The sequence below is a fragment of the Monomorium pharaonis genome, chromosome 4, assembly GCF_013373865.1.
Source record: "Monomorium pharaonis isolate MP-MQ-018 chromosome 4, ASM1337386v2, whole genome shotgun sequence".
NCBI classification, from domain to species: domain Eukaryota; kingdom Metazoa; phylum Arthropoda; class Insecta; order Hymenoptera; family Formicidae; genus Monomorium; species Monomorium pharaonis.
This window is the reverse complement of record NC_050470.1, coordinates 18872004-18893731: the sequence shown is the minus strand read 5'-3', so window position 1 is coordinate 18893731 and position 21728 is coordinate 18872004. Positions and strand designations below refer to the sequence as shown.

General features: G+C 31.8%; 1 protein-coding gene across 15 annotated transcripts in view; it reads left to right on the top strand.

The window, feature by feature from the left end:
* The window catches only part of LOC105835119 (C-terminal-binding protein), a 230170-nt gene that overhangs the window by 71401 nt on the left and 137041 nt on the right, over positions 1-21728 (top strand). For 11 of the 15 annotated variants that reach the window (XM_036285583.1, XM_036285577.1, XM_036285582.1 and 8 more), the window contains 3 exons: positions 3370-3879; positions 7125-7412; positions 21138-21326. In XM_036285583.1, the coding sequence (XP_036141476.1) occupies positions 3682-3879; positions 7125-7412; positions 21138-21326 (675 nt within the window). In that variant the 5' untranslated portion in view covers positions 3370-3681. The other 4 variants (XM_036285581.1, XM_036285578.1, XM_036285580.1 and 1 more) reach the window with 4 other exon arrangements.

Here is a 21728-nt window from a genome sequence, read left to right as displayed (position 1 = left end):
TTGATACGTAGTGCTGTCGCTTGATGACTATTTGCTTAGTATACGAAATCTATGACACACACGCACATGCGCATACACACACACACACACACACACACACACACACACAAAATAAAACCATATTTCTCTATGGACATGTATGAACAATATCGTGCAATTCAAACTAACAATAAGATTAAAAGACTAAAAAGAGATAAATTTTATGAACTTTTTATAATTGTAAATTCAGCTATAGATTAGAAAAAGAGCAGTCTGAAAAACATTTTGTTTATTCTCGGTATAAAATCAAGTTCATATGATATTAATACACGTACTTTAATTCTGGAAAAAGATTTCCGAATCTGTAAAAGAAATACATACGAAATCTTGTTAATGATATGCACGAATGACTACATTATCGACCCTGATCAAGTTTGATGGGCATTTTAGCATCCCCTGTTGACTCTAGTCAATAGCACAACTAACACAAAACTTTTTTAAATTTATAGAAATAATCCCTAAATTTATTTAATATTTTAAGTTGATAATTTCCACGAATGTTTTGTTAATTTTTATTATTTATTTTGCAATAATCAGAAATTAATTTATCACTCGGTTGATGAGCAACGGCATCGGACTCCGAGCATTGCATTAGCACCGCGCCAGCCTTCTGCTAGCAGAAAGGCATGCGTAACTTCATAAACTACATTTTCGCGATTCAATATCTTTGATGTTTGGTTAGTAACCTTCAATGTAACTTATATCATTGTAAAGCTTGTGATTTCAAGTTGTAGTATAGGTTAATTTTTGAATTTGTTTCCAGTTTTTTTCCAAATGTTATTATGATTTCCAGTAAAATATTGAGACTCTCATAAGAGCAACAAAGACAACGAGCTAAAAAGAATTTTCAAACAGTTTGTTTTCCAAAATTTTGTTGGCAACATGAATTGAAATTTCGGCAGAAGATGCATTTTGTATTAAATAACAACTTCCAAGTCTCATTTCAATCTCTTGTGTTTGATTTTGGTTTGATCAAATCATCTTAAAGTTAAAAACTTTTGATTTGTTAAAGATTTATAGCAATTTTTTTAAACTTGTGCATTTTTACTGAATTTAAAGTATAATTGATTAAATTTTTTTTATTAATTAAATGCATAATTTGTAGATAAGATATACATATATTTATCAAAAAATGTTAATTTTTGTATTACTGTATATAGTATTGTTGAAAAAACAATTTATAGCCTGAAATGACCCTGCGTGAGTAATTACGTTACAAAAATCCTTGTGAGTACTTATGAATTAAAACTAAAATTTTGAATTTTTTTTTTTATGTTGGACTATATTACCATTCTTGTTTTTAATCCATTATGCAGTGTCCTTACATGTTTATAAATAATATTCATGTGATTGTGTGTAATAGATATGTCAAATTTGAGTCTAGAATTTTGAAGAATAATATAATCGTTATGTTAAATGTTAAAACAGCTCACAATCTTTATTTTACTTTAATTATGTTATGAAACTCATAAAAACCTTTTTTTTTAATTAAAAGAAATTCGAAAGTAAAGCAATTTCAAATTTTATCAAAAATAGCGATAATATGGAAAATCGCATTTCCAAACCTAATTAATTTTTTCTTGTTTTAAAACTCGTGATTAATTTTTAGTTTTGAAGCATCCTATGTATTTCGAATTTGACATCGATAAAAAAATCACAGCGAAATCCATAGTAAAATGAATCTATTGCGAATATAACACTAATAGCCAATTTGACTGGGCGCTCTGGTGCATATTAAAGCCATCATACATGTACTAAACACAAGATAATGGTACCTATGTCATTTTTATACTTATATTAAATTAGTATACAACGGTTTTATGTACAACACTGTACTAGTGCGGTTCACACGAATTCGCTGTATGATTGGTTTTTAATCGTTGTTACCATCCACTGCTATCATTGCTATCACTGCTGCTGTTGCCGCCGCTGCCGTCGTCGAAACAAGTTGCAAACTTGGAAACAGTCTACTTGTTCCGTGTGCGCGCGCTCAGACGCTTGCACGTTCGTTCACTCGAAGAAGGAAGGTACGCTTGCTATTAACGATGCCAAAAACATCAGCACCAGCGCTTCGAGTGAGCGAACGAGTGCCGCTGTGGCGTGCTGTACCGCATCTGCGAATACGAACGCCTCTTCCTCTCGGCGTCGGTGCTTTTGTAGTGTCGGTGCTTCGATTTTTCCGTTTCCATTTCGTTTTCGCGAGTCTAATGTCGTGACGTGAGCCTCACATACGCGTTCTACCGTGGTCGCGCTTCTACCTGAAATCCAAGTCGAGGAAGTCCGAGTCCGGATTTCGCGTCAGCGAGCCAGTGAACGCGCTATCGGCACTGCGCAGGTTAAACCGGCGCATTTCAAGGTAACCTAAAAAGTCGCGAAGCGGTGGTGACGGCGACTGATTTGAGCACGCCGTTGGTCTGAAACGGCGCTTTTTTGGTGCATCTTCGTGTGTTTTCAGACGCGTTCGAAACGCAGATCGCGAACGTGGTTTGTGTTCGGTCAAGTACTCGTAAAACGTCCGCAAGATTGCGGATACGCCAAGTAACGTACCTTGTCTCGACAGGCGCTATGGCCGAGTCTAATCTGTCTCCACACAAGTGACATCCTTAATGTTTGTTAACGGGATAACATTTCTTTTTGCTTTTATCTATGTAGATTTTCTATTAAAAAGAAAAAAACTAATGAAACTTATGAATGTGACAGAACGTTCATTCTAGTATTAATATTAGTATATTTGCAAACTGGTGTTACTTTATATTGTGTGTACATAAGATATTGTATATTTATGTAATTGAGATATATCATGATATTGCAATATATATCAGAAAAGATGTAATAGAAGTGTACCTTGTATTTTTTATTTAGTTGAATGTCTCAGTGTAACTTTAATGTTTAAAAATACAACAATAATGAATTGAGATGACAATTATTATTTATTTAAAGAGCAAGCAATTATTAATGTAAGGATTCATAATTTTTTAATTATGTAAAAATATATCATATAAATATATCATATAATATTATAGTAAAGAAAAATATAAATATTATTACTCATTTATGAATTATGAAACTCGTAAGGGAGAGAAAAAGATTACCACAAAGAATTTTTTCAAAAAGCAATTTAATTGGAATTTAATGAGTTGTTTATTTGACCATAAAACTATTTATGTATAGATTACAAACATAAATAACTTATAATACTTTAGAAATGTATATATTTGAAATGCATAATTTTGATAAGAGAAAAAATATTTGATTTAATATGCCTATTTTTTTTGTTTTTTTTCTGTTTCTTTTTTATTGTATGTAATTGTTCTTTTTTATAAATTATAGGAAACTGTGTTCACACTGAGGCGTGATGCATTGGAGATTTGGCAGTTTTTATCCGAAGACCGATCAGAAGTTAGTGTTGCAAAAGCAGTTTGTGTGACAAAGCATAAAAGACAACAAGAGTGTTAAAACAACGTTGTACCAGTTGGACTAAAAGAAGCACTTCTGTTGTGAGTGTCTTCATCAAAATAGATTTTGTTGTCTTATACTGTTGTCGGAGCAGAAGGGGGAGGGGAGCGGTCATAATTTTTCTTTGTAGTGACACTGAGAGCGCACAGTGAAAACAATAAAAATAGGGGGGCGGTCTGCTGACCGATGGACAAACGGAAGATGATGCCCAAACGCCCTCGTATGGAGAACTTGAGGGGTCCGATTGCCAATGGACCAATTCAAACACGGCCACTGGTTGCACTTCTTGACGGCCGTGATTGTTCTATCGAAATGCCAATCCTCAAAGACGTTGCAACTGTTGCTTTTTGCGATGCACAATCCACCTCAGAAATACATGAAAAGGTTATTACATTATATAATAAAATAATTTTAAAGATTTATTAAAGGATAATGAGTGAGGAAGTGAGTGAGTGAGGGAGTGAGAGTGAGTGAGTGAGTGAGCGAGCGAGCGAGCGAGGGGGAGAGGAGGGAGAGGGGGGGGAGTGAGAGAGAGAGTGTGCGTGTGCGTGCGTGCGTACGTGAGTGTGCGTGTGTGTGCGTGTGTGCACACTACTAGTCTTTAATAAATAATAAAAAATCCAGAAGATATTGCAATTAGGAAATGTTTTACAGTATTAAAAATATACATTTGGTATTTATAAATATAATATGGTAAATATTAAATATTATTCTAAGCAAGAAAGCTTTAATAAGCATAGCTTCAAAAATCGAATATTTTTTAAATATAAATAATTTTGTGCTTTAATATCATGACTGACTTTTTGTTTTTTATGTGTTGCAGTCATTAAATATGGTAGGATATACTTATAATAGTAACTGTTTAATTTTTATACATTTCTTTATCTGTATTGACAATGTGGAGAATTACATTTTAAGGACAGTAGAAGAAAATCTCAATTAGTATATAAAAAGGATTTCTGATCCTACAAGAATACTTTTCTTGACCAAAAAATATGAACAGTTATTGTATATAACAACTGCAATATGTAAAAAGTTAATCATGATATTTATGTGAGATTTACAATGCGAATCTTTGACTTGTGATAGTAAACACTTTTTTCCCTTTTTGTGTTTTTCCGCTTGTTTGTTAAATGCGTTTGTTAAATACGTAATACATAAAGTTTTTCTTTCGTTCATCTGTTACTGATGACATATTGACTTTGACATACATATATTTTAGTTGGAATCGAAATTGAACTCGAACAAATACAATGTCTGCTCTTGCAACTTTCTGCTCTCTCTGAAACTCTAAATAAATTGGAGACTTGTATTATACATTGTGCATAACAAGCAATAACATGCAAACTTGTTTAGATCTAAGAAGATTTTGACTTTTTGGTTTAGTTTTTAGCCAATATTTAAAATATTAACAGTACTGCTGTCATTTTTTTTAATTCACAAGGAAAAATCTCCAACTACGAAATAAAATTTTTAATGGGGTATAGCGTCTTTAAAAGAGGGTGTGGAGTACTGAAAAACTCTAAAGTGATTAGTACGAATGGGCCTCAATTCTGGAGAAATTTGCATCGAAAGTTGGGCACTCGGCTGACTGTACGGTAAGTGCTAAAACAGGATTTGCAAGCGTTAAGCGCGGTAGCTGAGCGGACTGAGGATTCGCGCGTATGCTTTTGTCCGCGGCTGACTCGAGTTCGAAACCAGTTCACAGTTTTTTAATAATTTTTTTATAATTAATTTATTTTTGGTGTTATAAATATTAATAATTTATTAATATTTTATAATAATTTCAAAAATATGAAGTGAGAATTATATATTTTTAAAGAAAAATTATATAATTAAATTATACAATTATGTAATTATATAATTAAATTATTACATATATGTAATATTTTTTGTTTATTTATTGTTCCATAAATTTTTCACTTTTCTTTAAAAACAAATTTTTCTTTACCTTTTTTTAAAAATTACATATATTATGAAATATTGTTAAATTATTAATATTTACAATGCCAAAAGTAAATTAAAATTATGAAAAAAATAATTTTAAAGAAATAAAAACTGTGAGCTGGTTTCGAACTCGAGTCAGCCGCGGACAAAACGCATACGAGCGCACAGCCATCGCTCAGCCATGGTCCGCTCAGCCATCGCGTTTCACGCTTAGATCGACTATGTTTTAGCACTTACCGTACGGTCAGCCGAGTGCCCAAATTTCGATTTAAATTTCTTTGGAATTGAAGCTGGTCACACATTTTTCGTAAAACGTAACAGTAAGGTTTTGACACATTGGATTGGGCAACCGTAACCGACTTAATTGAGTACGTGACTTAGTCGAAACCTCATTGTTATGGTTTACGGAAAATGTGTGATGGCTCTAAGGCCCATTCATGCTAATCACTTTACAGTTTTTTAGTACTCCACATTCTCTTATAAACGTGCTATGTCTCATTGAAAATATCATTTTGCAGTCGGAAATCTCTTCTTGTCAGTATGTCAAGATATTGTCTATGATATAAATCAGGCCTGTTTAAACTCGGCTCGTGAGCCGAACGTGCTTCCACCTCTTCGCCTTCTCGATAGAGTTTAAGATGGAGATTGAATAAAAAAAGAGATAGACATTAAAGTGCCTATCTTTTTGTCGCTGAAGCATCTATCCTTTTTTGTTTATTTTTCGTTTTATTCTCTTAAGAAGATGGAGAGGTGGAAGCGCGTTTGCTCGTGAGCTGAGTTTGGACAGGCCTGATATAAATGCTAATTGCTTTTTAACATTCTGTGTAAATATCGCGAAAAGTAAAGTCTAAAAGATAGAATATTGAAATATTAGATATTAAAAATATTTATTAAAATATTAGTAAAGTACAATATAAATAATAAAATTAAGTTGTTTTAAATTTATTATTTATTATGTATATTTACAATACATTTTTGCAGAACAATTTAAATTCTAATGATTTTTAAAATATTTTTTGTCTTTTTATGTCCTGATATTGTACTTCATATACATTTCGTAATTTTTTTTACATTTTAGTTTTTATTTAAAATATATATTTATGGGAATATTTAAAATATAAAACTGCTAATTTAATAACTAATACTAGCTAAATATTTTATTAAAATAAATATTCTCCCCATATGACCTTAATAATACATTTAAGAATGTTTCAATTATTTTTTTTATTTTTGTCAATTTATTAAATAAAACAGTTATGTGCTTTATATTCTTTTTTCTTATATTTTTTTAAAATTTTTTAATTGTTTTAATTTAGAACAAAATTTAAGTATACTAAATTTATTTATATTTGCTTTTTTATTTAAAAAAAAGTTATTTTATTATTTCGTATTAGTTATTTTAATTATTTTTTATTTAATCTATATGTTGTCTTTCTGTTTATACTTAAAGTGTATTTTTAATTTTTATTTTATATCTTTTATATATATATATATATATATATATTTAAAATCTATTATTTTTACATTGATATAAACATTTTTCAAGTATAATATATATTTAATATTTTACAAATATGTTTAATATTCCACAAATATGTTTAACATTTTTATTATTGTAATATATTTTATGCAACTATTAAAACAATTTATTCAGAAATAAAGATAGTACGACATCTTCATAGGTATTAAATGAAGCAGTGGGTGCATTGATGTGGCATACGATAATTCTGACGAAGGAGGATTTGGAAAAATTTAAAACTCTTCGAATCATCGTTCGGATTGGTTCTGGTGTAGATAACATCGACGTCAAGGCAGCTGGGGAACTTGGCATTGCGGTGTGTAATGTGCCTGGCTATGGGGTTGAAGAAGTAGCTGACACTACTCTTTGCCTCATCTTAAATCTTTATCGGCGCACTTATTGGCTTGCTAATATGGTGCGTGAAGGCAAGAAGTTTACAGGTCCAGAACAGGTAAATTGTTTTTAAGAATATCATGTAGATTATAAAATTATATTAGAAAATCTGTGTATTATTAAGATATTGAAATTAATTATTATATTGAAATTATTGCTGTTACATAAATTATATTATTATATCATAATGAATTTATATTATTAATACGAATAATATTTATATTTATTTTATGATAATAGTGTTATTAGACTATAACCATTATTATTTATTACAACTATATTATTAGGAAGGATACTTAAAATATAGAGAACTGATTCCTTCTCATGGACAGTGATTAAACCTTTACCAAATTATACCAAATCAGTCTTTAATATCTCTAATTAAATTTTGTCAGTGTTGTTTTCTTCTATCTAGTGTTTAAAAAAAGATGTACAGGGTGTTTTATTTTAATGCTCAAATATCTTGTAAGTAACGCATTTTCGTGAAAAATGTTTTAGACAAAAGTTATTTATCTTTGAGGGTCATGTATGAAGATAAGGTCGGTATAACAATAAATGGCGTCACGGTGTGTATGATGTCATTAATTTTTTTAAATGAGAAACTTTTTTTATTACATATTTTTTTAGCAGACGTCGGAACGTTTTTAAAACATAATTTATAATAAAGAATTTTTTGACAAGGAACCATCTTACATTGTCCAGACTAAAATAAAAAGTTACTGTTACCAATGGATTAGACATGTGTCAAAACAAAATTGTGTACAATATTAATTTTCACTATGCAATAGGATTCGAGTAATCAAATAAAAGATATAATTGTTACTTTTAAGTCATATAACTTGTAAAGCACTTAAGTAAAAAAGAATTACAGTGTTTTTAAAAGTTTTTAAAAGCCCTCGAGGTAAGCTACAAGAATATGCTATAAAAAAATGGAGATTGACAATAAAAAATTTTTAGATGACCTTTATGTAATCTTGACAATGTTTTTCAAAATTACAATAATATTACCATGTAAAACCCTAACTTTTGTACAAAACATTTTTTCGAATCCATTGTAACAGTAGTTTTTTATTTCAGCCAATGTAAAGGACAATGGTCCCTTGTGAGCTTTTATTTTTTTTTTCTTTTGAAAAATGTGATACCTTTTGTGATATATTTATTTTTTGATGATATTAATACTTTGATAGTGGTACATGAAATAATAGCAAAAATTGATTATTAATAAATATTAAAGTATTAATAAAGAATATCAATGCAATATAAAAGCTTGGTATAGTTCTATCTTTGGCCAGTATTTATAATTTGATCTTGTAATAATTGTCTTAAGTCTTTATAATAATTGTCTTTATTTTAAAAAATACTATATCATTATTTCTCTTGTTACAGAGCATTTGAAGATGAACTTAAGACAATCTTAAATATAAGATCAGATTATAAATACAAATCTTTACTATTTAAGATATTAGCTGCTTTGCGCCCATACAAGGATGAAATAAAGAAGAATAATAATATCAAGCGATTAAATAAATATTTTTATATAATTGTTTTATATAATTATTTTTATAATTGTCTGTTTTGTTATTTTTATATGTATAAAATATTACAACTAAATGTTTTATTATAAATATATATTTTTTTTTAAACTTGGTGTTGCTAAACCGAATACACACATACGAGGGGGAAGAGAAAGAGAGATTTTGATTGATTGATATTTATTAACTTTCTCTATTTGAAAATATTAGGTGGTAAACTTAATTTTTGTTGTTTGCTACTAGAGAGCTACTGGCTCCAACACTGATAAGTTTTGACAGTGAAATCGCAGGTTTTTTTATATTGCTGAAAGTGATTCAGTCTTCACAGATTAGATTTCTCGAAGCCAAAGAGATTTTCCAATTGATTGAAAATAAGCCGCGATAAGCTGTTTTTTCGACATGTGCTTCTTCACTACTTCGATCTGAAGAAAACCGCGGCTGAAACACATTGCTTATTATTTGAAGTGTATGAAACTTTATCAGAAAGAACCTGTAGAGTTTAAACGCTTTTGAAACGGTGATTTTGACGTGAGAGAGAACGTCCAGGACAACCAAAAAATTTGAAGATGTCGAGTTGCAAGAATTGCTCGATGAGAATTCAGCTCATACGTTTTTAAGGTTATCAATAGTTTTAAATGTCACTCCAATGGCCGTCACAAAACGCTTGCCATGAGAAAAATTTATAAGGACGGAAAATGGCTACCACGCGAGTTGTCAGAAATTTCCATTATGTCTTGCTAGAGAAAGAAAAAAAGTTTTTTGTGGCGTATTGTAACTGGCAATGAAAAGTTATTATTTTGATAATCCCAAGTGAAGAAAATCATAAGTGGACTTTGATCACCCATTTCAACACCAAAGAGAAATATTCACGAGCATAAGACTTACTCTACATTTGGTGGAATTAGGAAGGTGTGCAGTATTACGAGCTCTTGCATCCAAATGAGATCGTTACAGCTGATTGCTACCAACAGTAATTATGTTGATTGAGTGCAAAAAAAGACGAGTTGCAAAAAAAAGATGCAAAAAAGATCATCCACAGCCAACAATCGACACAGCCATTCTTTTGTATTATAACGCTCGAACGTATGTTACGAAAAGCGTGAAGCAGATACTTATAGAGCTTGAATGGGAAATTCTCCCGCATCCAGCGTACTCTCCAGATTTGGCACTGTTGGATTACCCTCTCTTTCAGTCGATGCAATACGCATTTAGGGACACACTCTTCTCAAGTTACGAAGACATCAAAAAATAGATGAATGAATGGATTACCTCGAAAAACGTGTTCTACCATCGTGGGATTGCCTTATTGCTAGAGAAATGAGGAAAAAGTTATAGAAAATGAAGAAAATTACTTTGATTAAGGTATTCATTTATTTTCCCTTCGAAACAAATCAATTTTAGAGACGAAAAATCGGCAGGAATTAAGTTTACAACCTAACACATTCAATAATTTAAAACTAACGTAATACTAACTTGCACATAAAATATGCTTCTTAAGTTTTTTTTAATGTTCCAATCTTTCGCTACGCTTAATTTTCATCGGTAAATTATTATACATTTTTATTTTTTTATAAAACATACTTTTCTGCGCGCTTCTCGTTTGCCGAAATTGAATCGCAATATTATTCGCTTGTTGAGTCTGTCTTCACACTTACATCACTTACTATCTGTATCCTATCTTAAAATAGTCAGGTAATAATCTTTTTATTTACTTTAAACACATGTATTATAATACAACCTCTGTCTTATTGACATAAAACACAACGCTTGCAACATACATTTAATTTTGGTCTCTTGTTTACATTGTAATATTATCCATATGGCTCGATTTTGAGTTATTGCAATTTACTAAGTTGTTTCTCCATAATACTAATTAATAACGTCGCACATTATTTGAAATAAGGTGCAATGGTCGATTTATATCTGTTATAACTCGATAAACTACTACCTAATCTATTTAAAAAACTTTTTTTTTTGCTTATTTTTTTAAACACATTTATATTGTTTTTCTAATTTTAGCTTACTGTTAATTATTTCACCTAAATATCTTATTTTTTCAATTTGCTCTATTAATGTTCCATCTCTACACATTACTACATTGTTCGCTCTTAGTTTTTTTCTTACATTCCTTACCATCATAAAATTTGTGATAATATTATTTCTCTAAGTATATTTTTTCTGTTCTTTAATTACAAGTTCTAACACTTTTTCATAAATTGGAAGGATATTGATAGGTCTAGATTCACTAGCTTTCTTAGGTTTAACTATTTTTGATATCGATATAATCGTTGACGTTTTCCACCTATCTGGACATTGACCTTTCTTCATAAAATTATTACACTTATAAATTCATTTTTTATCACACAAAACATTGACTTTAACAATTTATTTGTTATTCCCTCCTCAGTTCTCTTCTTATTAGATAAACTAATAACAATTTTCTCTAAATATCTTACATCTATTAGTTAAAAATCTTCTGTCTTTCGTTTCAATAACATAAATAATTTTTTTCCTTGCCTGCCTTCTTTCTCTTTCTATAGATTTTACTATATTATTAATACTTTCTGTGTAAAATAAATTAAACTTATCTACTATATTGCACTCATTAATTATTATCTAATATTTTGAAATCTATATTTTCATAACTTTTTGTTCCATTGGCTTTTAATTACCCCCCTGTAAAGTTTTCAACATTATCGTCAGATCATTCTTGTTTTGATCTATCATATTTTCATTATATTCTTTTTTTTAGTTCTACTAAATTTAATTATTATATTTCTTCCAACTTTATATTTTAACCAATCTTGTTCTGCACCTGTAAACACCACTCTATGATATGCATTAGCCCTTTCTGATGCTGCTACTCTTATATTATTTGAAAACCACTTTTTTCCATATCATATATTTGGAATTTTAAATGTTTACTTAGGAACTACTATATTAATAACACAGGCACACAAAAAAAAGTGGTTGGTCCGGCGGACTAGACTAGTCAATCCTTATGTATTTTGACTCGCTGAATCCGAATCTAAAGTCAAAATTGCAAGGTTAGCTCGCATTTTCTAACTTCAAAAAAAATTTTTTTTTTAATGTTGGTCCGGCGGGCCAGACTAGTCAATTCTTATGTATTTTAACCCGCTGAATTCGAATCCAAGGTCAGAATTGTAAAGTTAGCTCGCATTTCCTAACCTAAAAAAAAATTTTTTTTAAATGTTGGTCCGGCAGACCAGACTAGTCTATCCTTATGTATTTTGACCCGCTGAATTCAAATCCTAGGTCAGAATTTCTGAATTGGCTCATTTTTTCCTAATCTTAAAAAAAAAATTTTTTTTATAATGTTAGTCCGGTGGACTCGAATAGTCTAACTTCATGTATTTTGACCCGTTGAATCTAAATTCAATGTCAGAATTGCTGTATTGGCTCATTTTTTTTTAACCTCAAAAAACACCTTGTAAAAGCAGTTTAGATCACAAATGTATAATCCGGAACGTGCAGGCTTGCGTAATCACATTACCCGGGGAAAATTTTCTAGAAAATCACAAAAGTCAAGATTACAGAGAAAGGAGATGGAATGAGCAGAAATAATGGAGAATTATAGAAAACTAAGTTGCCTAATGAATCTTAAGTTCTATTTCTTAGATTCTCATATTGACTACTTCCCAGAAAATCTAGGTGATTATAGTGAAGAACAGGGAGAAAGATTTCATCAGGACATCAAGGAGATGGAATATCGATAGCAAGGCAAGTGAGATGTGAATATAATGGCTGATCTCTGCTGGACGCTCAAACGTGATGTCTCTGTGAAAGGAAAGAAACGTAAGAGAAAGCCATTGCACAGAACCTTCGAGAATAAAAGATATAATAGAAAAAGGGAGTGAATTTTCTACACTATTCACAGAAGCTCAAACTTGTCATACGTATTGAATTTTCCCTGGGTAATATGGTTACGTAAGCCTGCACGTTCTGGATTATACATTTGTGATTCAAACTGCTTTTACAAGATGTTTTTTGAGGTTAGAAAAAAATGAGCCAATTCAGCAATTCTGACTTTAAATTTGGATTTAGCAGGTCAAAATACATAAAAATAGACTATTCTGGTCCGCCGGACCAAGATTAAAAAATATTTTTTTTTGAGGTTAGAAAAAATGAGCCAATGCAATTCTGACATTGAATTTGGATTCAGCGGATCAAAATACATAAAGATACACTATTTTGGTCCGCCGGACTAACAGTTAAAAAAAAATTTTTTTTAGGTTAGAAAATGCGAGCTAACTTTGAAATTCTGACCTTGGATTCGAATTCAGCGGGTCAAAATACATAAGGATTGACTAGTCTGGCCCGCCGGACCAACATTAAAAAAAAATTTTTTTTTGAGGTTAGAAAATGCGAGCTAACTTTCAAATTCTGACCTTGGATTCGGATTCAGCGGGTCGAAATACATAAGGATTGACTAATCTAGTCCACCGGACCAACAACTTTTTTTTTGTGTGCCTGTGTAATCAATCTTGCATTTGCAGATAGACCTTGACCTTGCATTATTTTCCCTCCTAATAATCCAAGGAATTCATTTATATTAAATTTACTATAATTTTTACATTTAAATACCTTTTTTATCCAATTTAATTAATCTCAATTTAATTTTTAACGAATGATTCGTTATTTTAGGCTTATAAATCACTTTAACTTTTAAGTTCAATATTGTCTTTGGTTAGGTCTTGGGTTAGGTCTTGGGTTAAGTCCACCAATATCGAGGTATTAATTTTTCGAATTATGCGAATGAGAGCGTGCCGAGGGAAGAGCTCGATCCGCTCGAGCTATAACACGGAAGAAAAGATTTATCATGAATGTACGATAAGCTTTCATGAATTTATTGTTTACAATTACGATAGAAATTAATTAGATTTTTGCAGATTCCATACTTTAGTATCTCGATTATTAGTGGACCTAACCCAAGACAATATTGGACTTTTATGTTCATCTCAATCTCTTCTACCTTTTTACAAGCATTGACCAACATGTTCAGGGACACCCTATACACACACGCACGCGCGCGCGCGCGCGCGCACACACACACACACACACACAGACTTTTATCGTTATACACCAGCAATTATGTATTATTTTCCTCATTAAAAGTACTTTATTTTTTATATTACTTCTCACATATAAACTCCTTTCATGTTACAATTTTCAGCATTACATTGAACTACATTGTATTTTGACATATTTATCTCACTATCTTATATGTCCGCTATCAATCTGGATTCTGATAATGTCAAGATTGCAGGATTCATCTTCACCAAAATCTGATGTTATATCTCTTATACGCCAATAGACTTTGAGCGTTCGTATACATGGTTGTTTTTATCTCTGTCTGTAGTTGCTATTTTGTTATGTAGTTGCTACCTATGCTGGTCCCTTTTCTTTCTGCTTCTAATGCTCTCAAGTATGTTGGACCTTCCATACTCAGAGCATTATGCTCGTCATTCATCTTCAAGTTGTATGTTTATTTTATACAGTTCACGCATTTTTTTCTTTTTGCCATCCATTGTTTACTTTATGTTCTCCTGCACATTTGTGGCATGTTTCTTTCCACGTGCAATTTTTGGCAATATGATGGCAATAATATGGTAATAATCCTAGCATTTAAAACATTTTTTGACACTGAAGATAATTGAATATAAAACATTTTTTCTCTGCTATATTTATTTTTCCTTTTCTCAGCATTGAGTCATGAGTTATTTCATCCATTTCGAGTATCAAAGAACTATTTTTTTTTGCATTACATTTTTATTGTCCAGTTTATTTTGTTTTATAATTATGTTTATCAGGTTTTCATCATTTAAATGTCATTTCTTTTTTATTAACATTTATTATTTTTATCTTTGCCTTAACTCATTTTGGTTCTATTATAGTATAATTTTTATTTTCAATTTGTCTTGTATTGTAGTTTTCAATTCTTCTATTTCGCTTTTGCTCTCACATTAAAAAAATAACCGTCCCTTTATTTTTTTCCGAGTTTTGTTATTTTTACTGTTTGTTATATTAATCTTTTTTTTAATCAATTTTTGGCAGTTTCATTTTCTTGTTGCTTCTTTAGTTTGACAATTATTACATTTTCTTTCCTATTTTCTGACACTATTCCTGTAACTCCTATTCATTGTCTAATGATTCATCGATTTTTCTTTTTATTTTGTTAATGCTTCGAATTTCTGATTGATTTATTCCAGTTTACTTCTATTTCCTTTATTATTGTCTTAATTTCCTTTTTACATGCAATTTTATTTTTCATTTTTTTTACTGTTTTCACTAACCAGTCTATTTTTGTACTAGTCGTGAATTGCCTGCCTGCACTTTTTGACATATTTGCAGTTGACCCCGCGGCTTCTATGGAATTCGACCCATTAAGACTTGTGGCGCTGCCTTGCGGATGATGGGCCGTATTAATTTCATTTTTATTTACACCTGTCTAAACTAAGTATAGAGGCAGAGGCGATAGAGGTTATTTGCGTTGTATTTCGCGCTATTAACTTTAATAATAAACTAATTACACGACGAACAAAAATAAAAGTAGACATAAACAGTGTTATAAATGCTGTATAGGTAACTGTAAAAATACGTCGATGGTTCGATTATTTTGCATACATTTTTTTCAAATATGGTAGTGAGAGAAATGGATGGAGTAAAATAAGCAAAGAAAATAAAGAGAAAATCTTCCTGAAACAGTTATTACATTGTTATTTTGTATAAATATTTTTCCATAAATATATATATATATGATTGATATACTAGCCTCAATAAATATATTAAGGAGCCTATACAGTATTTGCACTGTCCTGACAATTCAGTTTTACAAGCCCAGGCTCTTATTTTATTGTTGCCACTTCATTGTTTACATAAAAAATGTGACGGCTCTGACCATTGACAGTTGATAGCCACACATGTTCCTGAATTGGGTTGCATCTGAATTTGACTTCAGAATTGCATATTTCTTTTTGCCGACAGGCGTCGTATAATGAATCTATTCGTAATTAAAAAGACTTCTTTAATTGTATACAAGAAGGAACAGTTCGACGCCTCTTCGCTCTTTGAGTACAATACCAGCCTCTCTTCTCCTAGAGAAGATTATTTTTTACAATGGAGCGCAGCAGAGAATATATTCCTTAGAGATTGATTCTTGTCGATTTATCAACGCAGACGCTGAACGAGAAATTGACTCGGACTTCACCTCCAGACTTTTCGGAAGAGAAGGAAGAAAAGGAAGAAGAAAGATGTAAACCAATACTGGTTACTTATTTTGAATCTCATATTTTCTATCAGGAAAGAAGAATGTAAAAGATTTTTTAACGCGCCCTGAATTTATAAAAACCATAGACTTGCTAGAATAGACTGCTTATGAGGTGGAAAAACGGTGGTGAGGGTATCCGTCACTGAGAAAAGGATAAATATATAACTGTCGTTAATATGGGTTGTTATTTTTTTCTAGTGGGCGTAACTTCGTAGCAGCGAGGAATGTCCTTTTTCTATTCTACTTCGCATACGCAGCAACTCAACACCATTATTTCAATTGTTTAAATAAAATTATTCACGCGTTAGACTCACTAACCCCAAAATATCCGTTTTGATTATATTCGATCTCACGTGAAGTTCACAACACGCATACTATGACACACGCTCATGTTCTGACACCGTTATTGGTCGCTATGCTTTCCCACTATTCTGCATTAGAAAAAGATAGAACCTCGTATTAACGACAGTTATCCTTTTCTCACACGGATATTCCCACTACCTTCATAAGCAGTCTATTCTAGTAAATCTATGATAAAAACTAAATTGGAGGAAAAAGAAATTAAAAATATACAACAAAAGCGGAGTCATCCTTTATTAGATTTTGGCGAGGCGGTACTCCACAATTGGTGACCCCGACGGAAACTTCGATTGAAGCCGAAAATTTAGAGGAAATGATATTATCTTTCTCGGGTAAAACTTGCCAGCAACAATCTGAATCCATCAAAGTTATCTTTGAAGAATCCACTCATTACCGAATTCTTTGCGACTTTTTTGGGATTACTTAATTAACTAGACTTTTGTGCTTTTACCAAACCAAGCACTACATTGAAACAACATTTGGTCCTCCTGGGACTTGTAAATCTCGACGTTTGGCTTTAGATAAATTCAAAGCTGTTAAATTGGAATTTGATCTTTTTTTGCAAGAAGGAATTCAACCTTTGCAGAGGTCTGCCCCTCTGCATATGGTTCCAAACATTGGGAATATGTGAAGACCCTGTGAAGATTACCGTCGTTTGAACAGCAGAACCATTCCGGATAGATATCCTATTTTTTACATTGGAGATTTTGCACAAACGCTACATGGCAAAACAGTTTTCTCGACGTTATATTTTGTCAAAGCTACCAGATACCAATAAATCCTGACGACATTCCAAAGACTGCTATTACAACGCCGTTTGGACTCTTCGCGTATTGATTTATACCTTTTGGACTATGCAACTCAGCGCAGACTTCTTTCCAATGGTTTATCAATGAAGTTTTGCATGGACTGGAGTATTGTTATGCATATATTGATATCCTTGTATCCTTATATTATTGTATGTTCAACAGAAAAGGAACATATAAGTGTCATTTTTAAGCAGTTTTTAGTAGTCTTAAAAAATATGGGGTACGATTGAACCCTGCTAAATGCATTTTTGGGGAACGTCAAGTCAAATTTTTAGGGTACGAATTGAACAAATCGAATCAACATATGTCGATTTGGTCTTTGGAGAGACCATTTGTCTACCTGGGCAATTTTTTAAAATGAATAGCAACAATGAAGGGAGTGAAGAAGATTTCGTTGGTAGACTCCGAAAATGGATTGGAAGATTGTTGCCCAAATTAAAACGTCGTGGAGAAAAAGATGTATTCGTATATCAAGATTTGAAGAATTTGAAGAAAGTCTCACACGTCTTCCTCAGTCATGATACTCGGGCAGGAATTCTTCATCTTCATTACTATGGATTCTATGAAGTCGTTAAAAGAATGAAAAATTTTACACAATTAAAATTGGTGACAAGAATATTACAGTATCTTTGGAAAGAATTAAACCCGCATATTTACTTACTGAAAATTTTGAGAAGAAAGAAAAACTAACTATTCAAGAGCCACCTTCACAAGAGAAGCGAGATTCTAAAATTCAGAAACTTATTGTTTGATTTTAAGCTGGACTTTGACAGAACGAGGGGAATTCTGTGGCAACTATGACCATTGACAGCTGACAGCCACACATGTTCCTGAATTTGATTGCATCTAAATTTGACTTCATAATTGCATAATTTCTTTTTACCGACAGGTATCGCATAATGAATCGACTCGTAATTAAAAAAACTTTTATTTATATATAAAGGATATAAGTATGTAAGTAAGAACAGTTTGACGCCTCTTTGCTCATTGAGCGAGTGTAGTACCGGCCTCTCTTCTTCTAGAGGAGATTATTTTTTACAATGGAGCGCAGCAGAGAATACATTCCTTGGAGATTAATTCTTATCGATCTACCAACGCAGACGCTGAACGAGAAGTTGACTCAGACTTTACCTCCAGACTCTTCAGAAGACGAGGAAGAAAAGAAAGAAGATATAAATCAATACTAGTCACCTTATCTGAATCTCATTTCAGGAAAGAAGAATATAAAAGATTTTTTATTGCGTCGAAAAGCGCCTTGAATTTATAAAAATTAAATTGTAGGAAAAAGAAGTAAAATATTAATTTCTATCATAAGGAGATTCAAATAAATTGGATGACTTCAAACAGAGTACCAAAAAATTGCGATTTTGTTGGGAGTATTTTTGATTGTGCCACAGTACATAATATGATTTAAAAAACGGCACCCTCGACAAATTTTCTCGTGCCATTACTAGCATAGTTAACTAAGTCGGATAAATTTATTAAATACAATACACTTGTAAGGCATTATTGGGTGCTGTTCTTTTTGAATAGCTTTATTCGATTTAATTTAGTCATTCTAGGAATGAAACTAATATTACTGATTATCTACAAGACGGCGCCACAAGTCTTAATAGGACGAATTTGTCCTTTCTCTATTACTTTCATTGTTTTCTTCATATTTTTCTGCTTCTCACTTTCGATTCTTATTTTTTCAAAAGGACTCTCGCACCTTACAAGCTCTTGTCTACTATTGTAGATTTTATGCTTGATAGTACACCCAGGATGGTAAAAGTTGTTTACACTGTACTGCAATGTTTTTAATGTCTTTCTTAAATGCAGAGTACCTCTACTCAGTGTTAATCGTGTCGATTATATCGACTAACACATTCACACAGTAACACGTCAGCCCCATACGTAACACATACCCCATTTGTTCCTAAACGCTGCATTGAACAGATGAACTAAAATTAATATTGTGCTACATGAATTTCTACGTTTTTTAAATGATGACGATATTGTAATCCGCGATAATAGATATTAATTATCATTAAACACATGAACATTAATTTAAACAAAATAAGATTAGAAAAATCGTAAAAATAACTTTTTGAAAATTTATCGTATTTTTGTTAATTTTTAACGAAGTTTAAAAAACCGAACAGTTTTGGAAAGGTAAAAGATAGATCTAGAACCGAGATAAAATGGTTTTTAGGTATCGTTTAAAAGGTATAATTATTTTAACAGATAAGTTGGAAAAAACGATATGTGTTGAAGAAAAATGAAAAAATGAATAAAAACAGTTAATTTTTTATTTGGCTATAAAATGGTAAAAAATGTTTTTTTTTAAATATAGTTTTTTTAAATATAGTTTTTTATAAATATTAAAATAAAAAATATCAAAATATTTTTATGACTTTAAGCGACGTTTGCTACTCTGTATTATCCTGTTTTTTATACACAGGAACGTTGTATCAATCTTTCTACAGCGAGTGCCCGTCCGAATGAAATGTAAACATGTAGGATCTAAGCGGCGATTTTTTGTAAAAGTAATTGTAATTGTCAGCCATTGGCAGTCAGCTGACAGATCTTGCCGCGTCGGCATCGACTCACAGATCTCACGGCGTCGGCATCTGCTATAGATCTCGCAGCATCGACATTGACCACAGATCTTGCGGTATCTTAGATCGGACGACAAAGACGCGGAGTCACCAAAAACAATTGCGCTTTGCCCTTTGAAGAGATACAAACACAAAAAATAATGTTTTGTACATGGAAAAAATTTTATTGTAAAAATTACTGTGGTAAACATTAAGCGCGGACCAAGTAAGGAATTATGAAAATTTTTACTATGTTTTTATTAAATTACTATAGTATTTATACTATTATGATATAATTCTCTGAAATTTCTTTTTATGGTCTATGGCTACTATTATGCAGAGTAATTTTTATTATAAATTTTTTTCTGGTATTCAAACGAATACATACACAAACATTAGGTTGGAGTATAAGCGTATCACTAATCTAGTTTACACTGTACGTTTAGTCCACGACCTATACACTATATTCGACCCAAACACGATAGATCACAACGAAACTGTAAACACTCGCGAACTTGTTTGAGTCAGGTCACTTTTTTACGATCCCTGATCGATCTGAGGCCATACAACGTAACGCGTGTAAACGGTGGTGTAAAGCGGTGTAAGTGTACCAGCAAATGCTAATAGATGGATCTGCTTTATAGTGTACACATCTGCTAACTCTACTTTTGAATGAGCCATAGTGCGTTCGAAAGGGAAAGTGAAAAGCAAAACCGTGTTTTAGTTTTTGGTGTGAATGGGCCTTAGTTTCTGAGAAAATTGCATTTATACTTGGTTCAGCGAGAGACGCCGCTTGGAGTAGACGAGTTTTCGTCCGGTTCGCACAACTGGTCTCGAATCCAGCTCGTATGGATAGCAACAAAACAATAGGTGCGCACTTAGCACCCGTGACCACCGCGCTTTGCCAAGAAATGGTTTTCCATTGTACTTACCTTACTGGTCGAAAATGCACACATTTAGATGCAATTTTTTTCAGAAACAGGCTCATTCGACTCAAAAGCCAAAACATAGTTTTGCTTTTTATCTTTCCTTTTGAATGCACCATGATTCGTTTAAAAGTAGAGTTAGCAGGTGGCGGAATCTCCTTGTAAGACTGTACTCTTACTATTAGAATTGTTAGAAATATATTAATTTTATTTGAAATGCTTTAGTAATTGTCTGACAATGAGTGACATGAATTTTTGTGCGAATTTTTGTTTGGTGCGTATGTTTTAGGTAAGAGAAGCAGCGACTGGTTGTGCAAGGATACGGGGCGACACGTTGGGTATTGTCGGCCTTGGTAGAATTGGTTCTGCTGTTGCGCTGCGTGCCAAAGCTTTTGGCTTCACTGTCATCTTTTATGATCCTTATTTGCCGGATGGTATCGAGAAATCACTAGGTCTCACCAGGGTTTACACATTACAGGTCTGTAGTTCCATTTATATTTATCAAGAAACAAGTCGGTTACAGGCATTTTATCTTGCTATTTTATCTATTTGGAGATATTTTAATATAATGTAAGAATTTATTAAAGGATTTTCGCGTAGACTCTAAGTTTAATATTATATAAAGACTACTAAGAAAATTAATTTTAACTATAATATTTATTAAAAGTACAAAGGACAAGGGCCTATAAAGGCCAAAAATGGCCTATGTGGGTAACCGACTGAATTATATCTCTATGAAAGGGTGATGAACATACATCATATTTCTACAATTATTATTTGGAAAAATGCTTGCGCTATTATAAAAAATCGAACATGTTTCAAGTAATTTTGCATATACGTATGCAATTGTTGTATAAAGGTCGATTTTACCTACCAGGAT